This window comes from Microtus pennsylvanicus, chromosome 10 (genome assembly GCF_037038515.1).
Source record: "Microtus pennsylvanicus isolate mMicPen1 chromosome 10, mMicPen1.hap1, whole genome shotgun sequence".
Classification (NCBI taxonomy): Eukaryota; Metazoa; Chordata; class Mammalia; order Rodentia; family Cricetidae; genus Microtus; species Microtus pennsylvanicus.
In genome coordinates, this window is record NC_134588.1 from 92049340 (window position 1) to 92061322 (window position 11983).

The window sequence follows — 11983 nt, forward strand, 5'->3', positions numbered from 1 at the left end:
TCACGTGCAGAGAGGAGGGAGGAAGCGGGAAAGGGAGAGTCCTGGCAGTGTGCTTTGTTCTCCTGGCAGGATGTGAAAGGCAACCAGGCAGAAGGCCTAGAAGTGTTTCAAGGGTGATTTGCTTTGGCTTTCCTCACCATAGCCACTTCCTTCTTCAGCTCTTCTAAATCTTTCTTCTTCTTTCCCCTTTTTTGTAGATTTTTATTTATCATTATAGGCCTCACATCAGGTTTTGGGCTTAGATTAGGCTCCTGAGGGGCCACAGTCTCTTTTTCCTCTTCAGGCTCCATCACGTGATCTCTAGACACAGCTGGCTCGGCTCAACTAGTGGGAAGAAAGCAAGGAGGGTAAGGATGTGGGAGCGAGTGGCAGGAAGGGTCACGGAGTTGGAGGTGGGCGGTGGGGTGGGGAGAGTAAAGGAGTGGGATGAATGGGGAGGGGAGTCGCGGTGCAACACGGGAAAGGAAAGGTGCAGAAGGGAGCAGGTCTGAGCGGCAAGGGTGGAGAAGGAAGCACCAGGCCGAGTGAGCCTAGACCCTGCAGGTAAGGGTGGAGGTACAGAGAGGGAGATGGGCGTGGAGGGTACCTGGGTACCTAAAAGATGAAGACTGAGGGGCCCAGCAGGTGGGAAGTGCAGGTGGGAGCCAAGGTGAGAGTGAGCTTCTGGGCAGGCCAGGTGCCCCAGCCCCAGGTCCTGTGGGTGCTATGGCAACAGCCTAGGCCTGGCATCATAATGGGCTCATGAAAATTCTAATCAAGAACCCACAAACCTCTCTGTCTTGGGGTGAGGATGACTGGAGCAGGTTCTGTTGTGGATCAGACAACAAAACTAGAGCAAAGTCTTTGTATGGTCATGTGACTTCTGAGGCTAGGAATGCTCCAGTTAGGTTGCTCAAAAACTAAAGACGTGTGTGTGTGTGTGTGTGTGTGTGTGTGTGTAGGTGTGTGTGTAGTTATTGGCCTCTTGCTGGTTCAGAACTAGCTCTGTACTAGACTGACCTAGGGTATGTTCCTTGTCTCTGCATCCCTGAGTATTGGGATCAGTGGTGTGGGCCACCATTTCCAGTTCTAGTGATGCTCTGACATTGACCGATATTGAATTTAATTTTTCAGTTTTGGAGATTGACTAGGGAGATAAACTTTGGGCCTTGGACTTTGTCCTTGTGTTTGAGTACGGAGTCTTCGTCTAATAGCTGTATGACTTTGTGCAGATTAACTACCCTTTCCGTACTCCCTTTTCTGTTTAGAAAAATGCCTTCCACCTTGTAAAGTAGCACTCGTAAGAATCAAAGTGAGGAGCTTTACCTTCTAGCTTCTCAAACGGTGTATGGCCACCCTGCATATGGTTGTGTAATTAAATGGGTGTGTGTGCTCAAAAAAAGCTGACAACAGTAAAAGTTTCTGATTATACAATAACGACAGATTAATTTTAAATCAAGCATGGGATACATCTGGCAGTGCCCACTCCTGGAACGCCATGTAGTTTCGTCATAGCCTTGGTTCTGAGCACATACACACTTGGTACTGCTACATGGGTACAATTAATGCTGCTGGAAATACCGTGGCCCAATTAAACACTGTGTGTGTGGCCTACATGTGTGTGTTGCATGCATGCACATGACACAGTGCCTGTGTTGGAGGGCAGAGGACAACTGGGCTCCTGGGGCTGGAGCTCGGGCCCTCAGGGGTGGGCAGCAAGTTCCACTACTGCCGAGTCATCACCTCCACGCCCAGTGTTTTTACTCTACATGCAAAGGTTTCTGTTCTCACAGAAACATGACAGAAAACAGTTTCTGAAATGTATTTTTCCCGTTTTGTACTGCATGTTGATGGGAAATGGTATTCTCGGCATTGGTGATTCATTATAAAATAAAAATTTTGGTGATCTCTGAAAAATATTGTTGGGCAATAACAAACATTCAGCCAATATTTAATTATGTAAAAGTAAACACGCACATTCGTATCACGAGCATGCAAATTCGTGTAACACTTTCTCGGGAGAAAAGGGGTCACACGTGGAACATTTGAAGAAGCTTTCCTTGCTCCACGCACAAAATAACCTGAGAGTGAACGGTGTGTGTTCAGTGACTATTTTGGATTCATTCTTAGTGGTTTTATGTGCAGCTAAGTGTGCAGCTCTCCCTGGAAACAAAACTGTCCCGCATGATATACAGTCTCCCCCTTCCTTTAAAATGTCTTGGCTAGCAAGATGGCTCAGCAGGTAAAGGCGTTTGTTGCCAAGCTTGATGACCCAGGTTCAATCCCCAGAAGCCACATGGTGGAAGGAGAGAACCAACTTCCAGATGTCTTCTGACCTACACATTCATGTCATGTACCTGCACACACACACATAAAAAATGTACGAAATTAAATTATGTGTTTATCTCTTCTGTTTACCTTCTCTAGTATCTCACTAAGTGCCTTGACTTTTATGTGACAGTTATGCGTTAATCATTTTTAAATTTTAGATTATAGTATAATAACATTTCTTTCTTCTCTTTCCTTACTTCAAACCATCCCATATGCCTCTCCCACTCTCCTTCAGATTCCATGGTTTTTTTCTCACTAGTTTTTAGTGCATTGTGCTAATTATTTTTTTAAACATTTTATTCAAATGGATCTGAAGCAGCTATATATTTCTATCAAATATATTTTTCAGTTATGAGATCACATACGTTTCAGTTATTTGTTATTTAACTGTGTTTTGGCTGTGTGTGGTTTTGGTTATGATGGAACTTAAAGCATCTCTCACACCAATGGCATCCTTCGCATTGGTTCCCCTTCCCAGCCAGAACAGAGGTTTGTCTCTTTCCTTCAGAGATTGCCTTCCTTCTTTAGTAAAAAGAAGAAAGTAAGTGGAGCTGTGGACATAGCTCAGTCTGTGAAGAGCTTGCCATGTGAGCCTAAGGCCTGCAGTTCAGATCCCCAGCACCCACACGAAAAGCTGGATGTGGTGATGCGTGTCTGCGCTCACAGTGCTAGGGATCCCTGGTGTGGCTGGCCCGTCACTCTAGTTGAATCAGTGCGCTCCTGCTTCAGAGAGACCTTGTCTCAAAAAACGTGGCAATAGCTCTGGCCTTTGTACACACCACACACACACACACACACACACACACACACACACACACACACACACTTCCTCTGCTATCTATAAAATGAAATAATCTCAACACTCAGGAGATGAACCAAAAGATCCTTGAGTTTGAGACCAGCCTGGGTTATATGGTGAGATATTTATTTATTTATTTATATATGGTGAGATCTTATCTTGTATTTTTTAAAAAGTATCGGCTGAATGGTGGCAGCAAACACCTTTAATCCTAGGAGGCAGAGGCAGGTGGATCTCTGAGTTCCAAGCCAGCCTGGTCTACAGAGTGAGTTCCAGGACAGCCAGGACTACACAGAGAAACCCTGTCCTGGAAAAACAAACAAACAAACAAACAAAATAAAGCAAAAGTGTAAAATGAAAGCCAAAAGTCCCCTTTTCCCTTCCCCACAACCGTTCCAAGGCAGAAACAGTTGATATTAAAATGCTGCCCATCTTTCCGGTTTTTCCTATGTTTGTTCAAGTAGAGACCTAAGAGGAGATGCGTTTTTAATCTTCACGTGGCTATTCAATTCTCCTCTCATTTATCAACTTGTCAGGTGCATGACGCTTGCTTGTCTCTCAGCTCCTGCAGGCTTTCCACAGTCTGTACTGACCACGGCTTGTACCGTAACTCCCACGACTGAATGATGAGAGGCTATTTCCCATCTGTTTTCTTAACCATGAAAAAAAAAAACATTGCCATGGAGGCAAACTGGTTAGAGGTAGCTTTAGCCTCTATTTCTGTAGAATCGATTTCCATTGCTGAATCATATGGTAAGCTCATTTAAAGTCTTAAAATATTCTGCCAACTGCTATTAAAAGGGCATTGCCTTGGAGCTTAGCCGTAAGATGTAGCAAAGGCCACCCTCCACACAGGGTGACCTTGACTTCTCAAGAGTTTTAATTTTTTAAAGTTATTGTTTGTGTATTTTCCAATATGTTGGTGGATTGTGTTCTGGACTGCCTTTTCCCTTCTGTGAATTATACTATCATTTGTTCAATTTTATTGTTTTCTTTTTTTAAATTGAGTTATTACACTCCACTGCCATTTACACTGCAAAAGTTTTCCCAGTTTTTAAAAACATTTTTATTATATAAAACAGTTTGGAAATTTCAATATTCTTCCCCTCCCCCAATTCCTTCCAGATCCTCTCCTCTTCCCTACCCATCCAACTTTAAGTTCTTTCTAAAAGAATAAACCTCCCCAAACCGAAAATAAAAAATATATCAATATTCAAAAAGAAAACAAAACAAACAAACAAAAATCCAAGCTGTAACCAAAAGAGAGTACACAAAAAGACAGTGGAGCCCATTGTATGTAGATTAGATACTCCTGAACATGGGGTCTGCCCTGGAGTAGTTGGTATACTCAGTGTCATTCCACTGGAGAAAACTGATCTTCACTCCCACAGCTTAGTCATTAACTTCTACCCTAGCGGCTAGGTTTTCACTCATTTATTCATTATTTTTTTAAAAAAATAAAATAGAAACGATAAAATAAAAACTCTCAGATGGGCCAGGTGGTGGGGGAGCACGCCTTTAATCCCAGCATTTAGGAGGCAGGCGGATCAGTTCAAGCCAGCCTGGTTTACAGAGCTAGTTCCAGGACAGCTAGGGCTACACAGAGAAATCCCGTCTTGAAAAACAAAAAACAAACAAGCAAAAACCTCCAAAACAAACAAAAAACCCAAACAAACAGAAAAAATAAAAACTTAGTAGATCACAATTGGACAAGACAAACCAACAGAAGCAAAAGAACCCAAAGAGAAGGTAGAAGAATCAGAGACCCTTTTGTTCACATACTCAGGAGTCCCATAAAAACACGAAAGCATAGTGCAGACGCGGAGGACCTGCTGCAGACCCATGCAGGCCCCGTCTGTGCTGCGTCAGTCTCTGTGAGTTCATATGAGCTTTGCCCAGGTTGGTTAAGAGGGTTTTGTATCTTTGGTGTCTTCCATGCCCTCTGTCTCTTACATCCTTACTGCTTCCTCTTTCACGAGGTTCCCTGAGCTCTGTGGGGAAGAATCTGATGGAAGCATCCCATTTAGAGCTGGGTGCTCCAAGGTTCTCCAGTTCTCTATGTAATGTCTGACTGTGGGCTCCCGTACCTGTTCCCATCTGCTCCAGGATGAAGCTTCTCTGATGATGGCTGAACAGATTACTTATCTACGAGTTTAGTTGTCATTAGAAATTGTTTCATCATTGTATGTATGTTTTTTCTTATTTAGACCAGTCTTATTTGATTTTGTCTAGGTCCCTGGACTATCTAGTCTCAGGTTCTTGGTTACCCAAGTAGTGTTGGATATGGGTTCTATCTCATGGACTGGGCCTTAAGTCAGATCAGCTATTGGTTGATTACTCCCACAAGCTTTGTGCCACCATTGGCCTAGCATTTCGTGCAGGGACTGCCCCATTGTAGACAGAGGGTTTGAGGCTAGCTTGGTGTTTCCATTTCCCTTTTGCTAGCATGCAGAGTACCTTCCTGTGCCAAAGACCCTGGAACACAGGGATGAAGGGTCTGTGTAGGCACCAGCTCGACTTGTTCCTGTTCAATTAGTTATATAGGTGTTCTCTCCAGCAGTGGGGCTTTCCTGTCAGTTTATGGGGAACAACCTATAGTCTTGGCAACATCCTGAGTTTCGGAGGGTTCCTGTAGGTTCCCTTTGGCCAACAATTCAATTAGATGTAACCCATTAGATGTAACTGGAAAAGCTTCATTTGATGACAAGAGATGGTCAGTTGGGATCTGTCTTCATCATTATTTGGTGATTTCATTTAGAGTGCCTTCATATATGTATATATTTTAGGAAGTTTCTTCTGTATTAGGTTTCCATACTACTTCTTGAATGCCCCTTAATTTTAGCTGTCTTTCCCCATATTCCTTCCCACAACTTTCTCTCTCCTCTCCCTCCCTCCTGATCCTCCCATCCCAGATCCCCCATCCATCCATAAATATCTATTCTATTTCCCTTTCCTAATGAGATCTTGTCTTTAATATCAGTTACAAAAGTCTTAAAGTTAGAGGAAGTGGGAGACCTCTCAGCAGGTAAGAGCACTGGCTGCTCTTTCAGAGGACCCAGGTTCAGTTCCCAGCACCCACATGGCAGCTCATAGTCGTCTGTAGTTCCACTTCCAGGAGATCCAATGCCCTCTTCTGGCCCGTGGGCACCGGGCATGTGTGTAGTGCACATTTGTACATGTAGGTAAACACTTGTAAAGCTAATTTATAAAGAAATTAAAAGAATGAGGCTGGACTGGAGCTGAAATCAGAGTTTCTTTTTATGCAACGTCTCTGTGGCACTTAGATGTGAACCTGGGAGATTCCCAGAGGTAGAGCCGAGGGGACATAATTCATTCAAATTGTTTCTGGAATGCTCATTCTGAGTCACAGATCTTAGCCCCCAAGCTTACCTTTTCAGAGAAACCTCTGCCCGCTGAGTGCAAAGTGGTGCCTCTGGCCAGCCCTATCCATCTCTGCACAACACTTTCTCCCTCGGAGACCGCCTTGCCCATTATCTGTTGACTTGCTAAATTGCCCATTCCCTGCAGCCTTCGCTGGCTGTATACCCAGCCTCTGGAGTGCTGTCTGGCACAGGACAGCCAGTCTACAAATAGTTCCCGAATCGAAGTCAAATGCGGGGCGAGTTTCAGCTTCCATCTGTAGACGACTTTGATTATGAAGTCACTGAGGGAGGTCTGAAGTGTTTAAAATCTGTCCTGTTAAATAGGCTAAGCAACAGACTTCCCTATTAGTTTACTCCCCCTCCCCCAGACAGGGTTTCTCTGTAGCTTTGGAACCTGTCCTAGAATTCACTCAGTAGACCAGGCAGGCTTTGAACTCATGGAGATCCCCCTGTCTCTGCCTCACCAGTGCTGGGATTAAAGGTATGTGCCACCACTGCCTGGTTTAGTTTACTCTTTAAAGACTCAGGTTCTTGCCTGGTTACCACTACACCTGACTGTCACCAACCGTGATTTATGTTTTATAAAAATACAGTGAAGACTTGCCTTGATGTTGGATAGCCTCCTGTGGAGTAACTTGTTGGTCTCTGTACGGTCAGGCTTCCTGAACAGCAGCCAGGATTCGTCCTCGTGTATTCAAGTGTTTATTTTTGTCATTCTGATTTTAAATTTTCTTTAATACAGTATGCTGGACACACTGAGACTCAAGCACAGCTTGTTTTGATTCTGTTGCAAAAACAAGTCCTTTGTTCCCTGTTTTCTATTTCCAATATTTAATGATGCATTCGGCTAAAGTTTGTGTTCTGTAACTTGGAAGCTCAGGGCCTTTTGTTTTTGCTGCTGTTTCTTTGTACGGGTTGTGTCTCAGCTACTTTTCTGATGCTGTGAAGAGACATCATGACCAAGCCAACCTACAAAAGGAAGGTTTGTTGGGGTTCACCGTTCCAGATGGTTCAAGTCCATGAACACCATGGCGGGGAACATGGCAGCTGGCATGGTACTGGGATAGTGGTGGAGAGCTACCTGTTGAAACGATTGCCACAAAGCCGAGAAAGAGAGAGAGCTAACCAGAAATGTCATGGACTTTTGAAACCTCGTGGCCTTCAGTGACACATCTCTGACAACAAGACCACGCCTCCTAGTCCTTCCCAAATAGTTTTGCCAGCTGGCGACCAAGCATGAGAATATAGAAGCCTATGGAGACTATTTTCATTCTACCCACCACAGTCTGTCTTTCTTGGTGTTATAGGCAGCTGTGCTCTTCCAAAAATTAATGTGGTTTTCACTTGTTATAGTCTGACTCCTTACTTTTTTTTTTTTTTAAAAGCAGTCTCACTGTGTATCCTCTGCAGGCCTCAAATGTGCAGTTCTTTGTCTTCAACGTTTAAAATGCTAGGATTTACAGATGTGGGCTACTACTCCTAGATAACTGAAAAATTTTTGTTTATGTAAATGGGTCATGAGTGTGTAGATTCAAGTGCATGTGTGTGTGTGTGTGTGTGTGTGTATGAGTGTGTGTGCGTGCGCGCACACGTGCACAGTTAGAAGCTGGTTGTCTTTCCCCAATCACTCCTCACCTTATTTTTTTGGGAAAGAGTCTCTCACTGAACACAGAATTCAGCAAGACTAGCTGGCCATCAAGCAACAGGATCTTCCTGTCTATACCTCCTTGCATTAGGATCACAGTCACATACAATCATACCTGGCTTTTTTTACATGTGTGCCTGTGGGGGGCATCTGAACTTGAGTCCTTTGTGCTTATGTGGCAAGGGCTTTATCAATTGACACCTGCCTCCCCAGCCCCGTTTGTATTTTTTTAAAGTGCTAACTGCTTACTCAGGGTTGTGAAGGTATAGTTGTGGTTAGTTTTCTGGACTTCATCCCTTTCTCTCTTCTCTGAACACAATTGCATGTCCCAGTATGTTTTTTCCCTCAATATCTGAACTAGGAGTAGATGCTGAGTTTTACATACAGACTTTTCAGTGTCATTTGAAATGATTATTTGTTAATGTTTTCAGTCTGTCTGAGTTGTTACTAACATTTTCCTTGTAATATACTCCCTTGAATTCCCATGGAATTATTATAAGCATTATAAAATTTTATTAAAATGATACTTGTCTCTCATAAAATAGGCTAGGCAATTCAAAATGTCACCCCCTACATTCTAGTAGAGTTGAAATAATATATTCTTCAAAGAATTCAAAAATAAAACTTGAATCTTGGAGCTAATTTTATTTATTTATTTATTTTGTTTTGTTTTTTTGGGTTTTTTTTTTTTGTTTGTTTTTGAGACAGGGTTTCTCTGTGGCTTTGGAGCCTGTCCTGGCACTAGCTCTTGTAGACCAGGCTGGCCTTGAACTCACAGAGATCCGCCTGCCTCTGCCTCCCAAATACTGGGATTAAAGGCGTGCGCCACCACTGCCCGGCTTGGAACTAATTAAAAAAAATTATTTTATAGTATGTATATGTGTCTACTCAAGTGTAGGTATGTATACCACGTGTGTGCAAGTGCCATCAGAGACCGGAAGAGGGCACCAGATCCTCCTTGAACTGGAGTTTTATGTGTTTGAGAGTCATTGGGTGTGGGTGCTGGGAACCAAATATGGGTCCTCTGTAAGAGCAACGAATGTACTTCACTGCTGAGCCATTTTTTTAATCCCGTTTGGTGTTGAGACACAGACTTACTCTGTGGTCCAGGCTGGTCTTGAACTCACACTCCTCCAGAGGCTGAGATTACTGACATTTGTCATTAGCCTACCCAGCTCAAGGGATGTTTTTTAAAGCCTCTTTTGGCTGGGTTCATACATTTAATCCCAGCACTCCAGAAGCAAGACAGGCAGATCTGGGTTTGAGGCTAGCCTGACCTACACCTCTAGTTTCAAGCATGCCAGAGACACAGAGTGAGACTTTGTTTCAAAAAAAAGAATTGTGGTTTTTTTTCCTATTCTGTGTCTTTCTTTGTTATTTGCTACCATTTTGGGGCATGTTCTTAGTATTTTGATCTTTCATCTGGCTGTCTTTTTCTGGTGAATTATCACAATTCTAGCTTTCTTGGTAAAGGAGTCATGCTATGGAGAGTACTTCTTCCTGGGTGGAAGCTGGCTCTACTTTCTAGCATTACTTTCAGTAGTATCTCCTAGCCCTTGGCAAAGACTCTCTCGAAGGTAGTCGGATGGCTCTCTGTTTTCTTCTTGTTTATTTATGCATTTTGTGTGTGTGATACAGTAATTTCACCGAGACTGGTCTCTCTATTGGCTCACATATTTGCATGCTCACATATTCCCAGTTGGTGGACTATGAAGTATGAAGAGATGTGGCCTTGTTGATGTAGGTGTTGATGTAGCCTCCATGGGGAGTAGGCTTTGATGTTTTGAGGTAGGCTCAATCTCTCTCTGCCTGATGTAGCTCTCAGTTACTTGTCTGTCTGCTTAATTACATGCCCATGTTATGCTCCCTGCCATGATGATAATGGACTACCCTTTTGAACTCTAAGCAAGCCCCCAATTAAACGCTCCCTTTGGTAAGAGTTGCTTTGGTCATGGTGTCTCTTCACAGCCACAGAACAGTGACTAAGACAATGGGTGTTTTGTCTGCATGCATGTCTGTGTACCATGTGCTTGCAGTGCTCACAGAGGCCAAAAGAAAAAAAAAGGTGTTGTACCATCTGGGACTGGAGTTACAGAAAGTTGTGAGTCACCGTGTGGGTGCTGGCAGTTGAATCCTGGTTGTCTCTGGAAGGAAATCAGTGCTCTTAACCAGTGAGTCATCTCTCCAGTCCCTATCATGTGAATATATCTTAATATATTAATCCACCCATCCATCTATCCATCCATCCATCCATCCATCCATCATCCATCCATCCATCATCCATCCATCCATCATCCATCCATCATGTGAATATACCTTAACATATTAATCCACCCATCCATCCACACATCCATCCATCATTCATTCATCCATCATCCATCCATCCATCTATCCATCCATCATCCATCATGTGAATATACCTTAACATATTAATCCACCAATCCATCCACACATTCATCCATCCATCCATCATCCATCCATCCATCATCCATTCATCCATCCTTCATCCATCGATCCATTATACATTCGTCCATCATCCATCCATCATTTATCTACCCATCATCTATCCATCCATCCATCCATCCATCCATCCATCCATCCATCCATCCGTCCGTCTGTCCGTCCGTCCGTCCGTCCGTCCGTCCGTCCGTCCATTTTCATACCTAAATTTGAGTTAGTATTTACTAATAAAAGGAAATTGAATAGAAAAGAAATGTCAGGAATGCTAGCTGCCTGAGATGCTTCCCAGGAGAGGTAATGTCTAAGTTAATGTCTGAATGAGAGGGTGGGGAAGCCAAGCATGGGAAAAGAAAGTGTTCTTGGTAGAGGATCCATCAAGAAGACAGACCCTGAGATGAGATCAAAGTAAGCTTTAATCTGGTTTTATTCTTAGCGTTTACAGTGAAAACTGTCATTTTATTTTTTCATTTTTTGGTTTTTTGAGACAGGGTTTCTCTGTGGTTTTGGAGCCTATCCTGGAACTAGCTCTTCTAGACCAGGCTGGTCTCGAACTCACAGAGATCCGCCTGCCTCTGCCTCCCGAGTGCTGGGATTAAAGGCGTGCGCCACCACCGCCCGGCTTTAAAGGCATGGAGTGAGCTATAGTCACTGTGACAGCCACTAGGATGACAACTCCTACCACCACCGCTACTACAGTGATAGTTATAACAAAGGGGCCAGTACAGAACTTAGGCTGGAGCTGATTTCTCATGGCTATTCTGAGATTCCAGTGTAGGTCGTAAGAGCCAGTGTCTCTCTGTCTCCCATGACCCCTGCAGAAATGTGGATTGTGCAACTGTTCCCCATCTCAGTGCACAGGGCTCCTCCCTCCTCCCTCCTCATCTCATGCATGCTACTCAGGTAGGTTTCGAGGCTGTATGAGTTTTACCATACCCCCTAAGGATGGCTTTGAGTACACTATAGACTGCTAATCGGTGCGGACTTGGCTGCAATAGCCCCAGCACAGCACCTCTGTTCCATGCCTCTAAGACTGGGAGTGGGCTGATTTGGTTCTGAAATGGAAAAAGCAGAAATGACCGTGTTTCTCATAGACCCACAGGTACTCTTTCTTCTGGACAAATTCTTGTGGCTTCCTGGTGGGACTACCATGAGGAAGAGAGCTCTGATTACATTTTTCTTCTAGGTTATTTTGCAACCTAACATCTTCCCCTTCAGCTTCTCCCACAGTACCGCCTGTGGCCAGATTATTTCCCTACTATTCCGGACATTTGCCCTTTCTTTCGGTTCCCTTTCCAAGTCAAATCCTTCCACAGCGCAGATCCAAAACCACAATTTGAGAAGGAGGCAAGTATGAAGTATAGAAATCAACCATGGGAGTCACTTCCC

At 43.8% G+C, this 11983-nt stretch overlaps 1 protein-coding gene across 1 annotated transcript in view; it reads right to left on the reverse strand.

Annotated features, from left to right (window-relative positions):
* The window catches only part of Atp1a4 (ATPase Na+/K+ transporting subunit alpha 4), a 35661-nt gene extending 35449 nt beyond the window's left edge, over positions 1-212 (reverse strand). Inside the window, exon 1 of the mRNA XM_075989159.1 lies at positions 138-212. Coding sequence (XP_075845274.1) covers positions 138-212 — 75 coding nt within the window. The remainder of the gene's footprint in view (positions 1-137) is intronic.
* Between the last annotated feature and the right edge of the window lie 11771 nt (positions 213-11983).